Source organism: Xyrauchen texanus, chromosome 3 (genome assembly GCF_025860055.1).
Source record: "Xyrauchen texanus isolate HMW12.3.18 chromosome 3, RBS_HiC_50CHRs, whole genome shotgun sequence".
In the NCBI taxonomy this organism is placed as follows: Eukaryota; Metazoa; Chordata; class Actinopteri; order Cypriniformes; family Catostomidae; genus Xyrauchen; species Xyrauchen texanus.
This window is the reverse complement of record NC_068278.1, coordinates 31,020,925-31,040,316: the sequence shown is the minus strand read 5'-3', so window position 1 is coordinate 31,040,316 and position 19,392 is coordinate 31,020,925. Positions and strand designations below refer to the sequence as shown.

Genomic DNA, 19,392 nt, shown 5'->3' with positions numbered 1-19,392 from the left:
TTTTTAAGAATATCTCCGCTGTTTTTGTCCATCCAATATAAATAAATGGGGAACAACACTTTCAAGATTTAATTAGAATATAAAGTCATCATAAAGGTAATCCATACTGCTTGATTGGTGTAATCCATGTCTTCTGTAACGATACAACTGATTTCAGGTGAGCAACAGACCAAAATAACCTAGTTCTTGCCATCTGCAGTCTCCTTGGCGATCAAGATTTGAATCTCGATTACACTTCCTCACGCTTAATGCACATGCTCCAGCCCATGTTAAACCAGCTCTGCGCCAAGCACGAGGAAGTGTAATCGAGATTCAAATATATACCAAAAAGGAGACAGCAGATGGCAAGACTTACAGTGAAAAAGTATGTAATGTTTTTTTTTTTGTTTTTTTTTGTTTTTTTTTTTAATCAGAAAAATCTCAGATCGTATCGCTTCACAACACATACTGGTTTGGAACAACATGAGGGTAAGTTTTGGGTTTATCTATCTCTTTGAATTAATTAAAGAATGTTATTATAAAGTAAATCTATTATAATAGATTTGTAAGTGTGTGTGTGTGTTGGGGGAGGTTTTTGTATACGTTTGTGTGTGTGTGCATGCTGGGTCCAAGCAAGAACATTTGCTGGACTACGTTGTGACGGAACAGCGGCTGCAGGCCCATGTCCTTGACACCAGGACCTACCGTGGAGCTGATCTGACCACTGACCATTGACTTGCCACCTGTAAGATGCGCCTGCCATTCTTCCACTCTGGTGGTGGGTGTACACCCAGGTCCCCATTCCAACCCTTAGTAGCACGGCCTCAGCTAGCTGATGAAAGTTGCAAGCGAGAAATGGGCGAGGTTTAGGACTGTGGCTCATATACAGTCAGGTCCATAAATATTGGGACATCGACACAATTCTAATCTTTTTGGCTCTATACACCACCACAATGGATTTGAAATGAAACGAACAAGATGTGCTTTAACTGCAGACTTTCAGCTTTAATTTGAGGGTATTTACATCCAAATCAGGTGAACGGTGTAGGAATTACAACAGTTTGTATATGTGCCTCCCACTTTTTAAGGGACCAAAAGTAATGGTACAGATTAACAATCATAAATCAAACTTTCACTTTTTAATACTTGGTTGCAAATCCTTTGCAGTCAATTACAGCCTGAAGTCTGGAACGCATAGACATCATCAGACGCTGGGTTTCATCTATGGTGATGCTCTGCCAGGCCTCTACTGCAACTGTCTTCAGTTCCTGCTTGTTCTTGGGGCATTTTCCCTTCAGTTTTGTCTTCAGCAAGTGAAATGCATGCTCAATCGGATTCAGGTCAGGTGATTGACTTGGCCATTGCATAACATTTCACTTCTTTCCCTTAAAAAACTCTTTGGTTCCTTTCGCAGTATGCTTCGGGTCATTGTCCATTTGGCTGAATATGAGCAGATAATATTGCCCGAAACACTTCAGAATTCATCCTGCTGCTTTTGTCAGCAGTCACATCATCAATAAATACAAGAGAACCAGTTCCATTGGCAGCCATACATGCCCACGCCATGACACTACCACCACCATGCTTCACTGATGAGGTGGTATGCTTTGGATCATGAGCAGTTCCTTTCCTTCTCCATACTCTTCTCTTCCCATCACTCTGGTTCAAGTTGATCTTTGTCTCATCTGTCCACAGGATGTTGTTCCAGAACTGTGAAGGCTTTTTTAGATGTTGTTTGGCAAACTCTAATCTGGCCTTCCTGTTTTTGAGGCTCACCAATGGTTTACATCTTGTGGTGAACCCTCTGTATTCACTCTGGTGAAGTCTTCTCTTGATTGTTGACTTTGACACACATACACCTACCTCCTGGAGAGTGTTCTTGATCTGGCCAACTGTTGTGAAGGGTGTTTTCTTCACCAGGGAAAGAATTCTTCGGTCATCCACCACAGTTGTTTTCCGTGGTCTTCCGGGTCTTTTGGTGTTGCTGAGCTCACCGGTGCCTTCTTTCTTTTTAAGAATGTTCCAAACAGTTGATTTAGCCACACCTAATGTTTTTGCTATCTCTCTGATGGGTTTGTTTTGATTTTTCAGCCTAATGATGGCTTGCTTCACTGATAGTGACAGCTCTTTGGATCTCATATTGAGAGTTGACAGCAACAGATTCCAAATGCAAATAGCACACTTGAAATGAACTCTGGACCTTTTATCTGCTCCTTGTAAATGGGATAATGAGGGAATAACACACCCCTGGCCTTGGAACAGCTGAGCAGCCAATTGTCCCATTACTTTTGGTCCCTTAAAAAGTGGGAGGCACATATACAAACTGTTGTAATTCCTACACCGTTCACCTGATTTGGATGTAAATACCCTCAAATTAAAGCTGAAAGTCTGCAGTTAAAGCACATCTTTTTTGTTTCATTTCAAATCCATTGTGGTGGTGTATAGAGTCAAAAAGATTAGAATGGTGTCGATGTCCCAATATTTATGGACTTGACTGTAGCTGTAATGCACGGTCCAGACCTCCCCAAAGACCCTGGCTGACAGAGGAGGTGTTCAAGGTGGCTGAGAAAAAGTGACAGGCCCACTCTCATCGGCTACAGTATCCCACGTCAGAGAATGAGGAGACTTACTGCAGCATTCACTCAGAGGTTCGGAGAGCCGTAAGGCGCTGCAAGGATAGGTGGTCGCGGGTTGCTGAGGTGATGGGAGTCTGCCGCAGGCCTAAACAGCTTTTGTTTGGCCGGATTTAGGGTGCTAAATGGGCACAGCACGGGCTGGAGAGGAGATGGAGTGATGTGGTACAGGACGATGTGGAGCTGAGTGGACTTGCCGCGACTGGTACCAACGTTGTCAAGATCGGCCTCCGTGGAGGAGGCTCATGAAGGATGCTACTGGGCAGTTGGAGGCAGTTGCCCTCCAACAACAGTGTCCCCATAATTCAAATCGCTTCAACATACTAAACTATATATATTTTTTTAAATGTAAAAATGCAGAAAGTTTTTTGTGAGGGTTGAGTTTAGGGGTAGGGGATAGAATCTATACTTTTATGTCTATGGAGAGTCTTCATATGGATAGCCACACTAACGTGTGTGTGTGTGTGTGTGTGTGTGTGTGTGTGTGTGTGTGTGTGTGTGTGTGTGTGTGTGTGTGTGTGTGTGTGTGTGTGTGTGTGACCGATGATCATAATACCTTCTACCAGTCTGAGATGGAGATCTCTGTTTGCTGCTGCTTCCTGAGTGGCTAAGAAATCTGTAAGATCAGAACAACCATAATGTCTTTAATAGCACTTCACCTGGCATGTCAACACATTCCTCATATCCTGTTGTCATTGCATCTGACTGAGTATGAGACTTTCTGAGGGACTTGCATGTGCCTGTCTTTTAGTTTTACATTTTACTGTGTAATAAAGACAGATGCATGAGATTAAAACTTCAGGTAAAAATCCATTCCCATAATAAATGCACTTTGGTTATTGTTATTGCACCAGTTTAATGTTCTGTGAAATGCTCTCATCCAAATATAAACTCACAAGCTGCTTCTCTCCTCTTGTTTTCCCGGTAAAAAATGTCACTCCTGTGAAAAAGGCATCCTATTCAGCCAAAATACAGGATGTCATTAGCAATCCTATGCAACTTGGCTGCAAGGGTGTTTTGGATGGTTGCTTCCTGCCCATAGGCGGAAATTGCGGGGGGGTCAGGACCCCCCTATCTGAGGGTTGTCCCCCCCTGAAATATCATTAAATATGTGTATTGTAAATAATATAATGATATATTCTTAAAATAATTGTTTAAGAAATAAAATAATACAAATGCAAATGGGGCAACAACAAAAAAAACCTTGGTAACCCCTTCAAAACTTGCTCTTGAGAATTGTTATGTTTATTGTCCCCCCCAACATTTTGATGAAATTTTCGCCCCTGTTCCTGCTCCAAGTCAAAATTTTCTGTTCTTTATATTTTTCAGGTCCCTCTTTCAATGCAAGTCTATTCTATATTTTTCAGTTTTATGAGGCATTTGCTATACAGTGAATAGTAAATGAGTGAGTGTTTTCAGACACCGATATATGCAGTATGTGTAAAACACATTGCTGCCTCCAATGCTCATGCTGTCTCAGGCCCTATTCCTTCCTAGTAGATGTGTTTTTAGTTATCCGACCACATGTAATAAGCATCACCACTTCCACCTGGTTTTAACATGCATCTCCTGTGAACATGTGTTCAGATTTTAACAGATTTTTATTCTGTTGGTTCATGTTTTCATGTCTTCTATTTTAAAATTCTAGTTTTGTCATGTGATTCCTGTTTCCCTCATGTGATCTTGTCATGTGTTTCCCCTGTTCATGTGTCTTGTTTTCATTGGTTGATTACTTTGATATTAGTTTTGTCTTTTCATTGGTTAAAGTTCATTTAGTCTTGTTATCTTGTTTATAGTTTAGTCTTGTGATTGGTTGTCTTATTTAGTGGTTAACCATGTCCTTGTATTTAAGCCCTCGTGTTTGCCACTGTGTGTTGTCAGGAATTGTGAATGTAGATGTTTATGTCAAGCCACATTTAGTATGTTTATGTTTAGTTTACATCTATAGTTAGGGTTTTGGATTTCATGTATGTAAATAAACTGCACTTTATCTTCATGTCATCGTCATTGTCAGTGCCAGCAGTAACGTTACATCATGATAATAAACCGCAAAAAAGTCATAAAAGACAAAGAAAGCACAGAAAAAAATTACACACTGTTTCTCCCACATGCAGCGGAAATTTAATCTAAGCACAAACACAACATTTCAAGCAGAATTCTTCATTATTTTAGTAGAGCACCTGTATTAACCGAGATTCAGATATGTATGCTTGTCTTCTATGTCCCTGCATGTTGATATCACACTTAAGATGATCTGTGGAGTTCTCAAGCAGGTAAATGTATTCGCTTTTTCACATTTTCCGATTAGACAATTATTTCCTTTTAAAGCCACACATAACCGGCAAAGTTTAAACTTTTGTTTTGGTGTAGCAGTTAACTAATAGGTGAGGGGTGGTGCTACACTGCTTTCCGGGACACATTCAGGACTGATTAGCATTTCACACCTCAAATGCTAAAGTATATGGTCAAATGCTTTTTTGACTACACCCGTATTTGGTTTCAGTGATCAGATTACAAAACGTTTCAGACCCCTTTTCACCTGTATTTAGCGCTGACCACTTGCGATTGCATCATCAAAAAATTATTTTAAATAACAGGCACTTCACGAGTTTATCACCACAATAAGACACTATTATGAGAAGAATTTCCAGTTTTCCCATCCTCCCTTTCCATGCTGACAGCTTGAAATTTTCTACACGCTGCATTATTTTATTTATTTTTCACAAAATTACATTTTACTGTTAGTTTACATGATGTTCCCACTATGTGTGTCTTTGCTCCCTGCTACAGTTACTTTAAAGAAAACCGCCTGAATTTTGGAATACTGCAGTCTTGATTTGAGTGATCAGTTACACTTTTGAGCTTTCAGCTGACAAAGACATTTCTGAAATAGGATTTAAAAAAATCTTCCAAGTATGTTTAATAAGTTTCTTTTGCTGAACCAAGAAATGTAGGAGACTGTTTCCACATCAGCACATCTATAGACTTGGCCAAAATGATTGTGGAAAACTGTGGCATGCTTGTGGACCGTGTTTATGTGATGTCTGTCTGCAATGTCATGCCATGCTACTATCAGTATTTCAGAAGCTTTGAACATAGATTTAAAATGACAAGGCAGCACAGCAAAATGCAATATACACTTGATTTGTGTTAACAAATAATCAAAATCTAAGTAAAAAGACATCATAAAAACATAAACACACATGACCAGATGGACTGAACATTTAAAGACCTTTTACTTGAAGATACATATCCACCATCTAAAAAAACAAGACACAAACACACACATCTCCTTCTACCTGTGAGCTCTCCCTGCTGCTCTTCTACGGTGTATTAGACTCTCTGCCCTGCAAATTAGGGACCGCCTCCTGAGAGTCACATGTCATGTGTGCACCAATCAGATCCCAGGAATAGGTGGCAAAGCAGGAAGTGATGAAGAAGGAGATGCAAGCAAAAGAGAGGGAGGAATATGGTGATTTATTTGTTAGTGAACAGAGAATAGACTTGCAGTCCGCTCTCTGCCTCAGTAGCAATGGTGAAAAGACTAGCTTTTTGTGAATCTCTCACAGACAAAACTAATATAATAAATGGAGAGGAGGAAGAGAGTAGAGTCATTTTTGCTGTTGGGATGAGACCCATGAAAAAGAAAGAAAAAAAGAGGAGTGGAGTGAAGTTTGTATTAAAAGAATATACAGTATGTATATTATAGAGCTCGAAGATAGGCATTGGGTCTGTGTGCATTGTGATTCTTTCTCAAACAATCTGTATTAAACCACCAGCACCAAAAAAAAATAATAGATATATAGATATATAGATATATAGAGCGGGTGAAATACGTATTGAACACGTCAAAATTTTTTTCAGTAAATATATTTCCAAAGGTGCTATTGACATGAAATTTTCACCAGATGTTGGTAACAACCCAAGTAATCCATACATACAAAGAAACCAAAACAAATGAGCTCAGCAAATTAAGTTATGTGTAATAATGTGAAATGACACAGGGAAAAGGTATTGAACACGCTTACTGATATTTATTTAATACTTTGTAAAAAAGCCTTTGTTGGTAATGACAGCTTCAAGACCCCTCCTGTATGGAGAAACTAGTCGCATGTATTGCTCTGGTTTGATTTTGGCCCATTCTTCCACACAAACAGTCTTCAGATTTTAAGGTTCAGTGGGCCCCTTCTATGAATCTTGATCTTCAGTTCTTTCCATAGATTTTCAATGGGATTTACGTCAGGTGATTGGCTGGGCCAATCTAGCAGCTTTATTTTCTGTTTTTGACACCAATTGAGTTTCCTTGGCTGTGTTTGGGATCATTGTCTTGCTGAAATGTCCACCCTCGTTTCATCTTCATCATCCTGGTAGATGGCAGAAGAGTTTTGTCAAGAATGTTTCAGTAAATTTGCCCATTCATCCTTCCTTAAATAATGTGAAGTTTGCCAGTACCATTTGCTGAAAAGCAGCCCCACACCATGATGTTCCCACCTCCAAACTTCACTGTTGGTATGGTGTTTTTAGGGTGATGTGCAGTGCCATTTCTCCTCCAAACATGTTGTGTATTATGGAATCCAAACAGTTCAGTTTTGCTCTGATCTGACCACACTATATTCTCCCAGTATTTCACTGGCTTTTCCAAATGTTGTGCAGCAAACTTTAAACAAGCTTCAACATGCTTTTTTTTGGTAATAAATGGTAAAATGGTACTCTCTTTTAGAGAAAGGCACCAGTTCAGCGAGCATCCCAAGACTTTATGTGTTTCAGTTGAGTGCACAGAGAGGAGTCAGACAGTTTCTGTATCGCATCCATGTCATGTGTAATTAGAATTCTTTTTACTTTTTCATGAACAACTGACTATAAAGAACAGAAAATAATATTAATAGCTACTTTATTCAATGAAAATGGAGTGTGCTTTTCATGCCGGTCAGACAGCCCCCTTCCAATCTTGGGTGGTATCTTTGCACTCTGTAATGGGGATATCGCGAATATTATCAAAGAAGTGTAGAAAATTATCAGAAATGCTAACTGCAATGTTCCGTTTTAATTTCAAGCACATTTAAACACTTTTCAACAAAGCAAGCCTTTTTTCCAGGTATTACAATGCATACATTTCTAAAAGCTAAATGTATGCACTTTAAGGACCATGTGCAAACTCTGTTTATTCCATGAAAACATGCACATACACTGTACAAAGAAACATGTTTGAGCGATTTCAGAGAAGTTTAAACACCAGAGACAAAAATGCTGTATAAGCCTTATTTTCAACAAAAATTTAGTTCCTCATAAACTCTAGATTTAAAAGGAAATAAATGTATTTACAAAGGAATCACAATCACGGGACACAAGTATCACACGCTCGAAAGCTAATCATTCTTGTGTACAGCCACAGAACACCAAATAGGAGGGAGCTAAATGACAAAGGTTGTTTAAGGTCACTCTGATGACCTTTTACTGTACCATTTACACAAAACAAAAGCCACAAAGCTGCTTCTGATTATAAGTTATTTTACCCTTTAATACCTTTTTTACAGGTGGGTCAAAACAGACACAAGTTTAAATTTTTTTAATGCAGAATCTTGCCACAGGATTTGGCAACACTTAAATAACCAAAATAATTTTTATTTACTCTATTTATTTACTAATATCACTCCAAACCTGTATGACTTTATTTCTTCCGTGTAACACAAATGGAGATGTTAAGCGTATGTTAGGAAATGACTGCCTCAGCCACCTTTCACTTTTCTTACAGACCAAAATCAGTATATAGTATGACAGAATTTGTATTTTTGGGTAAACTAGCCCTTTCTCGCCAAATTTTTATGCCCCTATGCTGTCTGATGGAAAGAAGAAAGTGGTGTCTTTATCTGTACATTCACATACTGTATATTGTGTACATGTTTGATGGGCTACAATCTTGAGTGATTTTGCATGCATATCACCTGTTCTGTTGCTCTTGCTGTAGCAGCTGTACTGCGATCTTCCTCAGATCCAACACTTCCTCCTCTTCAGCTAACTGCTCTTTCTCTGACCTAAAAAAAGGACAGAGACAGAGTAAGTGAGTCAAAGAAAACAAAAAGAGACAAACAAAAACACACACATACACACACACACACACACACATCGTATTGCTTCTGAAGATATGGATTTAGCCACTGGATTTGTATGAATTACTTTTATGCTTCCTTTATGGGACTTTTGGACCTTCAATGTCCTGACCACAATTCACTTGCATTGTGTGGACATACAGAGCTGAGATATTCTTCTTAAAATATTCTAAAAGTTGTACACATCTTGGATGGCACGAGGGTGAGTAAATTATGAGAATATCTTGTGAACCATCCCTTTAAGGTATGTAGTTAGGAAGACTGGAGGGGACACCAGCATACCAGTATCTACCATGACGTTTTCTGCTGTGTTGGTGTGCATTTTACAAAACTAATCGCAGAATACATATGTCAATTTTTAAAGGTAGTCAACGAAAATTTGTTGATTCTTGACAACAAGTCATCAAACAAAATGTGGAAAGGGCTTGTAGTGATTTGCAGACTGTGAAAATGTACAATAAGAGAAGAAAATTATTACTATAAAAATATGAAAAGCATTCTTTTTTCTTTTACTTCACTTTCAGACTCTTTTTTTTTATATATCTCTGGCAATTTTGTTGGCTGTTGCTTGGCTTTAAAAAAACAACTCTTGAGTAATGTTACTCGCATAATTAAGATGTTATTGTAATATTTCAGCCACCAGTGAATGAATTTCCTCTGAAGTTAAGGTAAAAATAATAAAAGAAATTGTGGAAATCGTAATAAAATGGGATAGGAATTTACCTTCAATATGCATCAATGTATTTATACATCTTATTTGAGGTGAACCATTACTGATTTTTACATAGCACGCATTAAGGTTTCCTGTGGAAGGCTTCAGTCTCATGTGGTACATGACTAGGTATGTTAAAAAATAAATGAAATGCATTTACACTTTAAAAAGCATGGCATATTTCAGTGCTTCATAACAGTCAAAAAACTGCAAAGTATTGCAAAGTAAACTTAACTTGAGAATTTTTAATTAAAGCCACCAAGATATGTGTTTAGCCTTTAATATATGGCCTGTTAAATTTACTCGCAATTTCTGCATAGAAATTGTTTCCTAGGCTTTTTTTTTTTTATTAAGAAAACCCCAATTTTTTTTTATCCCAAAGGTTTAGGTCTGGCTTTATGCAGGCCAGTCAAGATCTTAATACCTTATTTCTTTATGGACCTCACTTTGTACACAGGGGCATTGTCATGCTGGAATAGAAAAGGACCCACCCCATACAGTTTCCACAAAGTTTGAAGCACACGATTTGTAAGAATGTCATTTGTGGAGAAACATTAGCTTTGATTTTACAGAAACTACTGGAATAGCCAAACACTTTAATTAGAAGGGGGTGTCCACATATTTTGTTCATATAGTGTTAAATTAACTCTGTACATGGAAATTAACTCAACACTGATTCCCCGTCTGTCGCTCACTTCAACGTTGTGGAGTGATGGTGGCGTAGTGGTTAAAGCACTGTGCTGTTAATCAGAAGGTTGCAGGTTCTAACCCCACGGCCACCACCATTGTGTCCTTGAGCAAGGCACTTAACTCCAGGTTGTTCCGGGGGGATTGTCCATGTAATAATTGCACTGTAAGTCGCTTTGGATAAAAGCGTCTGCCAAATGCATAAAATGTAAATGTAAAGAAGCGACACTAGGGGTCTCTCTTGAGCGCCGAATATACCTCTGATCTATGAAAAAAGGCCAATGAGAAGTTTTTGCATACCCCACTCCTGGACATACAGGTATAATGCTCGGGATGAGTGTGGCCCACTTCGCGGCCGGACTGCAGGTCCCTTGAGCTCCCGGATTTGGATGACGACGTCGCCGCTGGATCGGAGAGCGTTACAGCGGCGTCTGATGCTGATGGCCCAGTCTGAGCCTGCCGCACAGAGGTCCGCTTTCCCGGGTACCGAGAGCGCGAGACTGGACCGGAAAACCCCGCCCCCTCACGGCTACTTGATTGGTTCCGCGGACATGTGCACCGCTCACAGCTGCACCCAGCCGTGCCCTGCGCCGAGAAGCCGGCATTCGCATACTCAATTGGATCATTCTGGGAGTTACTATGCGCTCACAGAGACCAGGTGCTCAGGCACCACAGCCGTTTGGGGCTTCAGGTCAACTGGGAAAAGAGCAAGCTCGCCCCGGTTCAGAGCATCTCTTTTCTCGGCCTGGCACGGCGGGCACGGCGGTCCCTTTAAAACCTTTCCAGAAGCTCCTGGGTGACATCCTCCGCAGCGGTCGCGCCGCTGGAGTCGATACATATGAGACCGCTTCAGCACTGTCCCCAGACTCGAGTCACGAGACTGGCATGGCGCCGCGGCACGCACCGTGTGATCATCACCCCCGCCTGCCGCCAAACTTCAAAACTGGACAGACCTCTGCTTTCTGTGGACAGGAGTCCCCTTGCAGCAGGTGTCCCGAGGCGTCCTGGTCACGACCGACGCCTCCAAATTGGGTCCGGGCACCGTGTGCAACAAGCACGCAGCCGCAGGCCATTGGAAAGGGGCCCCGCTGCGTTGGCACAACAATTGCCTAGAGTTGTTGATTGTTTTCTTTGCCCTGCAGAAGTTCCTCCCGTTAGTTCGAGACAAACATGTCCTAATCAGGTCAGACAGCACCGCCACGGTAGCGTACATAAATCGGCATGGTGGCGTATGCTCCTGCCACATGGCACAACTTGCCTGTCTTCTCCTCCTTTGGAGACAGCAGCGACTCAGGCGTGCCACTCACATCCCCAGCAACCTCAATGTGATAGTGGACGCGCTATCACGACAACGCTTGCCCAGCGGAGAGTGGAGGCTTCACCCCCAGTCGATCCAGCTGATTTGGGAATGGTTCGGCAAGGCCCAGGTAGACCTGTTTGCCTCCCGAGAGACCTCCCACTGCTCGCTCTGGTATGCCCGAACAGAGGCTCCCCTCAGGGCAGACGCACTGGCACACAGCTTGCCTGCTGGGCTGCACAAGTACGCATTCCCCCAGTGAGCCTTCTAGCACAGGTACTGTGCAAGGTCAGGGAGGACGAGGAACAAGTCACACTAGTGGCTCCCTATTGGCCGACCCGTACCTGGTTCTCAGACCTCGTACTCCTCGTGACAGCCCCTCCCGAAGACCCGCAGAGGTGCGCAGTTAGGTCAGTGCTCTTATTTCTGCAAGAGAGGCTGGAGGGGAGGCTGTCCCCTTCCACCCTAAAGGTGTATGTCGCTGTCATCGCGGCCCACCACGACGCAGTAGACTTGGGTAAGCACGACTTAATCATCAGATTTCTAAGAGGTTGAATCCCTCCCGGCCAAGCCTGTTCTCCTCCTGGGGTCTCTCGGTGGTCCTCGCGGGCCTCCAGAGACCTCCCTTCGAGCCGCTAGAATCAGTTAGACTCAGGGCCCTCTCTCTTAAGACTGCCCTGCTGATCGCGCTCACCTCCATCAAGAGGGTCGGGGACCTGCAAGCGTTCTCTGTTAGCGACATTGCCTGGAGTTCGGTCCGGCAGGCACATAAGTGATCCTAAGACCGTGAACGGGCTACGTGCCCAAGGTTCCTACCACGCCCTTTACTTTACTGTCTATGTTACGTATGTAACCTCCATTCCCTGATGGAGGGAACGAGACGTTGTGTCCTCCCGGCCACGTCGCTGAGCCGAGCCACTGTAGAAACCTGACCCTTTCCGGCTCCTCAGAAAAATCCTGAATGAACTTGACTCTGAACTTATTTAAGACATTCTTCATGAAATTTAGTACATACTAAGAAATTACAGGAATGCACCCTGATTGAGACAGACTTACCCAGACTCCTCTTTACAGTTCTCTTTGTCTTTGCTTTGGTGTGTTTTTAAAACCCTCTCCAGCTCCTGGGGACAAGAGAAGGGAAGCTCTAATCAGTTGTAGTCTATTACAGTATGTAATGGGTGAATGCACTATTGAGAGCCCTGCTGAAAAGATCAGCTTAGACCAGCATACATTTCCATGCTGGTACAAGCAGGTTTATACAGATCTGGTGCTAATCACACTGGTGGAAAAAATACTGATGCCAAAAAAGCTTTTTCTGAAGAAGCTGGCTGAACAAGGTAAATTAAGCCTGGGTGGGGACACCAGCATCCAAAACACATCATATGCAGATGAAAGGCAATGCTGGTCTTTTCAATTGGGTAAGTAGTGTGTGTGTATATATATATATATATATATATATATATATATATATATATATATATATATATACACCTGTACTCGAGCGTGTGATCTATTTCTTGGTAGGAAAGATAAGGATTGAGGAAGCATGTACAACATATGGTTTTGTGTGTGAAGGAACTGAACATCTCTGTTTATGTATACCTTTATACAAGACACAAAGGGTGCATTGTGTTGTATATCTCCCTCAGAAAGTGTAGCCTCTTCATCTGGATTTGGATCAATAAAGTCGTATAGGTCCTGATCTGCATATTCATTGCAAAAAAATGGAGAAAAGAACACCAAGACAGGATATTTACACTTTAATAGAGCAAAAAGTTTAAATTGTGTTTATGCTCACTGACACTTAATGGCATAGATTCAGCATCACACAAAAACAGATGTAATACAGTTAGTAATGTCATTGTAATGTGAATCTGCTATTCACAGTCATTTATGATTAATATATTCAGAGAAAGTGTCTGATTACATGGTGATTATTGTGATAGAATGAGTAATATTTGACTGGTCATATTACCTCAACATGATCAACATGGTGGTGCTCAACAATGTGCAGCCACCATCATGTGTAGAATAAAGCAGCTTTATCTTTAAGACTAATATGACTACAGTCTTCATCTCATGTGAGTGTTATTCATTTTCACCATACTTAAAAAAAATACTCTATTAATATTACTACTACTTTAAGTTTAAATGTTTAACAATTAACCAAATTATTGAGTGCAAATACACACCAAAAAGACACACCAAACTATGTCATAGAAAGTAACTATTTTCATAAGATTTCAAGTGTATAGGAGGAACATGGCTGTATGCCATGACTGTGATAAATCTAAATGGATTAATTCACTCAAAACATGTTTTTTTGTCAAAATGTAATCACCCTTAATTCTTTTCAAACCTATATTTCTTCTGTAAAACACAAAAGGAAAATTGCAATGGTCACTCTTTTCCATGCAATGAGTCCCCATGAGGAATGGGATGCAAAAACATCATAATGCATCATAATTATCGCTGATAATCCTCCCATTCAGTGGGCTGTTAACGGCTGCGACTGGATCAGTGGGTCCGTGAGATGTCTCAGTTCCCATTCAAGTGCACAGAAATGAGAGACCAGTACAATTCTTAAAAATATTTCCTTTTCTGTTCCAATGAAAAGTAATATGTGTTTGGAATGAGTCATGAGGGTTATTAAATAATGAAAGTATTTTCTTTTTTTGGTAAATTAATCCATTAACTACAGAGATGTCTGGCCTTTCTGGTGACATAACTAGCTTTGTGGGTAATGCCATTATGGTAGTTTCCTTATGATTTATACAGCTTTTCAAATAACTGGCAATAGAGTGCAACATTGCCTGCCCAAATTCTAAACAATGAACCAACCCAACCAGCTCCAAGGTGAATCACAACATTAAACTTTGATTTAAAGCAAAAATGTATTTGAAAATCAGATAAAAAGACAAAAGTACAAGACTGTGTACTTTCCGTCTTTCATGAGGGCACAAACTACAGTCCCACGAAGCACTGCGTCTGAACATCTGAACATTGTAGGTGAAAATAGGTGAGAAATGTCCATATTTCAATGGAGACAGTGTTTTCATTTGACTTTCTTGAGGTGAGGAATTACTATAAATATAACTTCTAAAAAAACTGTGATTAGTCAATATTTATACAAATAATCATCTGTGGCAAAAACCAACACTGAACACACACAAACCTTTGTTTGAGTCCAACTTTGTGAGAAGTATGTGTGCATCAGCCCGTGCTGTCTCAGATACTTGAGAGTGGAGACTAACTGTGTCATCATCAGATGGCTAGAAATCGACATTAAGAAGGGGAGACAGAACAATGATTAACTAAAGGAATAAAGATCAACAAAGCTGTTCTGCTCATCTGTGACCCCCTTTATATCTGGTATTAAGATGCATTTCAGGTGATCCAATCACAAGTGGTCAGCATTAAATACAGTTGTAAACGGGGTGCAAAATGTTTTAAGATCGGATCACAAAAACCACATACGTAGGTAGTCAAAAACGCATGTGACCACATCGCATATGAGGTGTGTGGCAGGGCGGAGGGCGTGGCCAGGTTGTGATCCTACACACCCGGTCCCCTATTTGGCTAATCACGCCTCCCGAGAGGGATAAAGGTCGACTGCAGAGGATCGTGCGGGAAAGAGAGATAGTTTACGGACATGTCCGTCATGTGTGTGTTTGTCTTTTAAGTTTATCATTAAAACTATTATTTATATTATCAAGCCGGTTCTCGCCTCCTATTCGTCCTGAATGCGTCCTGGACAGTAGTGAAGCGCTACCCCTCACCTGTCAATTAAACGCTGCACTACAATATGAGTTTAAACTTTGCCGGTTATGATGAAAAAAAGGGAAATAACCGTCCGTTCTGAAAATGTGAAAAAGCGAATACACATACAAGCATGAGAACTTAACAAAACTTCTTAAATGTGACTGATATCAACATGCAGTGACACAGATGACAAACACACACATCTAAAGCTTAGGTTAATACAGGTACTCCACAAAAATAACAGATAATTCTGCTCGAAATTTTGCGTTTGTGCTTAGAGTGAATTTCAAAACCACTTGGGAGAAACAGTGCACTGGTTTTATAAGTGCTTTATTTATCTTTCTTTATGTCTGACTATTTGCAGCTTATTATCATGCACACTGACATGGTGATTGATGTATATCATCATGAATTTGAAATCAGAGACACTCCCCCGAAATCTTAAAACAAGTGGTCACAGGAAACACCAGGAGTAAACAGCGGTATGACTTCCCTGACCACACGTGATCGGATCATCTGAGACGTATTTAAATACCATGTGTAAATGGGGTCTGTTTGTATCTTTTTTGTTTAGGTTTTACATGCCTGGCTTCTTTGTATGTAGTTGTGTTTTAATCCTAAATGACTGAATTCGTCAATCAGTCACTATCGCTGCTGGAAAAAACTGATTAAACCAGCCTATGTTTATTTCGACCCTAAAGTCATTTATGCATCTGAACCAGGTTTGTGCTGCCGTTTCCAACAGTGTGTTGAATATAATTGGGGACAATATTGAGTTTGTCTCTAGTATATGTTTGTATATGAAAAAGTGTTCCAGAACAGGTCCAATAGTGAACGGAGCATATCAGATTCCTTATCAGTCTGAGTATTTATAGCCACTCTCATACACAAAAAATGCTGGGTTAACATGTCTGCCCAAGGTACTACATTTGTGTTACACTCAAGCCTTTAAAGTTCTGGATGTGGTGGCCTGTGTCTCCAATTCATAGAGCTTGGATGATGCCTAACCCCCTAAACTTTGGGTTTGTTACTGTTTTTCAGAAGAAATCCTCTTAAAGCATAACAGAGACACTGTAAGGAGCCGTTCAGACCGATACATTTTCTTGCACGTCTCTAAGGATTTTAAGAGTTGACGTTCTTGTTAACCTTGTATTGCATGTAAATGAATGCACAAATCATGTTGAAAGAGGCTGAAAGAAAAAGCAAGAAGTGGCGCAATGGTCAAAGAAATCAGTCTAGCTCATAATTACATATTAAATTATTTTTTTTAACTGTGCATATGGACAAAAACATGTACAGCGTGAACAGCCACTAAGCCAGTAATATGTTCAAATGTAAATCCAAAGCATGATGTAGATGAGCTAGCTCATCAATTAAACAATCACTATCCAAACACTGTTACATTTTACAGTTGTATGCATACAGAAAAAAAGTTTAAAAATATCAAATCAAATAAAAAAGACCAACTAATAACAGTGAGTCTGCAGAGCAAAAACTGAGTGTGAGTGTGTCTGTTTGCTTACCTCTGTAGTCGACAGCCTTTTGTCACCATTGTCACTGCCAATACCTGAGTCAGGGCCATGGTTTTTACTGGGATAGAAATCTTCCATACTACACAAAAACACATACACAAGGACACACACAACATCATTACTCTGCACTATGCTGAGAGTTAATTAGGATACATGTTGAGCTATGTTTCTCTTATTGCTCTTGTTTGTTTCATCACTACCAATAATTCTGAAACTTGTACAACCCCAATTCCAAAAAAGTTGTGACAGTATGAAAAATGCTAATAAAAACAAAAAGGAGTGATTTGTAAATTATATTCAACCTTTGCTATATTGTAAGCTCTACAACTACACATTATATGATGTTTTATCTTGTGAATTTCATTGTTCTTTGAAAATGTAAAGTAATTTCAAATCAGATGATTGATCCAAAAAAGTTGAGATGGGCAATTTAAGACTAATAACAATTTGACGAGTTTAAATAACAAGGTGATGTGAAACAGGATATGTTAAACAGGTGAGGCAATCGTGTCATAGTATATAAGGAGCCTCCAAAAACAGCCTAGTCCTTCAAGAGCAAGGATCATTCGAGACTAGTCAATTTGTCAACAGATGCTTCAGAAAATATTCCAGCACTTTAAGAACAATGTTCCTTAAAGACAAATTGGAAGGATTATGAGCAGTTAACCCTCTACATTGCACAATACAGTTAAAAGAATAAAGGAATCTGGTCAAATCTTTGTGCGTAAAGGGCAAGATGAAAACCACTTCTGAATATGTGTGATCTCTGATCCCTCAGATGTCACTGTTTTAAAAAACGCCACTCATCTGTAATGGATATCATGAACATGGGTTTGGGTAGTAAACCCACACAATGGGTTTAAATGGCTTTTATCAGTGAATCTCTATTGCAGCAGGATATACTTGATCAGTTACAAACAGCTTGTGGGCAATGTGTTGTTATTCTTTGTTGAGAAAACATAAGTGTGCTGCATGAAAATGAAGCAAAAGGTGACATAAACATATAGGGTGACATGCAGGAATGTGGGCACCTGTCTGTCAGTTGCTGTGGTAAGCATCGTTTTCCCAGCAAGGGCATGTCAAGAGTGTCTGTTTTTTTATCCAGGAGACATGCCTGCAGGTTTAAATACTTGAAGATGTGAATCTTCCCCTTTAAACAGATCTGTAATCAAAGACAAAAAATTATAAAAACAAGATGAAACTTTACAAACCAACATTAAAATAAACCCTAAAATTCATATAACAGCGCCTATAAATGATTGACCCTCCTTTTAATTTTCCACATTTTGTTGTGCTGTTTAGAACCAGAGGTGTGTGTGTTTGTTTTTGTCCTAGAAAACAAAGTGCTTAACGTCATTCACATTTTTTTAAATCAAAGATCAAATCACCTTCTACAAAAAACCTGACTAAACCTCCTTCATTGACCTCTCTAAATAATCAACTCTCTTTTCCAAGTACTAAATAATCCCTTGATTGCAGTCCACCTGTGTGCTGTTTTATGTCTGTGAGCATCACAACAGTGCATTTCCAAGGAATAACTACACAAGGAACAAGGGACTTTCCAAGCAAATCTGAAACTAGGTTAATTTCAGTCAAGGGAGGAATAAGGAAAGAAGTAGAAGTTTAGGAGTGATAGTAAGTTTAAACAAAGTACATTTTTGTTGAGTTCTCAGCTTGTCTCACAGAACACCTGGAATTTTTTTTGCATCATAGCTTTCATCTGCAGAATTTCAACAAAACTCCTTGCAAAGCTCAGTATCTCACATGTCAGTTGGACTTTTCCCTAAAAATGTGAGGACTCAGCAATGTGAAGGAGATTATAGTTGCATGAGATCATATCTGAATGTTCAGGGCCGGTGCAAATGTAATTCAGCGATATGACACGTGCAAAAGTGCTGTTGTACTAAATTATGTGAGTGTGATCTTGTTTACAGAATTGTTGAATACAAGCAATAAGTAAATATCAATTAACTTACATTTAAGACAAAATATGGACCAGTTATTTTGTCTATTTTTACTCCACAAAATAAATTGTTCCAAATGATGTAGGATCAACCGTTGCATGTCACAGCTGAAATACCACAAATATCAAAAGCCTATCTGGCTGACAAGTGGAATGATACACACAGTGAAGTGTCCCAGTGATGTTATTTACGAAATAGCACTTTTGGAACGTAATCAGATTAGAGGACTGGAACTAACTGTAGTTCAACACTGCACATCACACCACATAGCACCATACCAGCTGTGAAACAAGAGTCTTACGATATTTATTTATTGCCACACAACCAGGTTTACCTAGTTTACCTACAGTACAAGCATTCCTGCAGAGCCATGTTCCCACCAGAAGGCTGCAGTGTCTGTAAATGCAGTGCCTTGTGGTAACAACACAAAAACTTTCACTTTCCCAGACTTTCAGCTTTACTGTACCTCGATGGTGGAATGACCTTACCAACTCCATCTGTGGAGACAAATAGACCCAAATGCAGAGGAATAATTCAAAGGATTTATTTGCAATAAATAGGGGTAGTAACTAAGTTGAGGAATCCTCTGTGTAAGACCAGCTGACACGCAGCACAATGGAAATCCACACTCCCGACACGCAGGCAGAGACGAAGTATCCTCCATGAAAGATCCGCTGACACACAGCAAACTGAAGGCAACCACACACCTGACACATGGG

At 40.1% G+C, this 19,392-nt stretch overlaps 1 protein-coding gene across 1 annotated transcript in view; it reads right to left on the bottom strand.

The window, feature by feature from the left end:
- LOC127621004 (leucine-rich repeat and calponin homology domain-containing protein 2-like) overlaps nucleotides 1-19,392 on the bottom strand; it is a 119,009-nt gene that overhangs the window by 49,954 nt on the left and 49,663 nt on the right. Inside the window, exons 6-13 of the mRNA XM_052094413.1 lie at nucleotides 17,741-17,871; nucleotides 16,701-16,788; nucleotides 14,591-14,687; nucleotides 13,018-13,118; nucleotides 12,472-12,536; nucleotides 8,555-8,644; nucleotides 5,912-5,980; nucleotides 3,169-3,228 (exon numbers count right to left, since the gene is read on the bottom strand). Coding sequence (XP_051950373.1) covers nucleotides 3,169-3,228; nucleotides 5,912-5,980; nucleotides 8,555-8,644; nucleotides 12,472-12,536; nucleotides 13,018-13,118; nucleotides 14,591-14,687; nucleotides 16,701-16,788; nucleotides 17,741-17,871 — 701 coding nt within the window. The remainder of the gene's footprint in view (nucleotides 1-3,168; nucleotides 3,229-5,911; nucleotides 5,981-8,554; nucleotides 8,645-12,471; nucleotides 12,537-13,017; nucleotides 13,119-14,590; nucleotides 14,688-16,700; nucleotides 16,789-17,740; nucleotides 17,872-19,392) is intronic.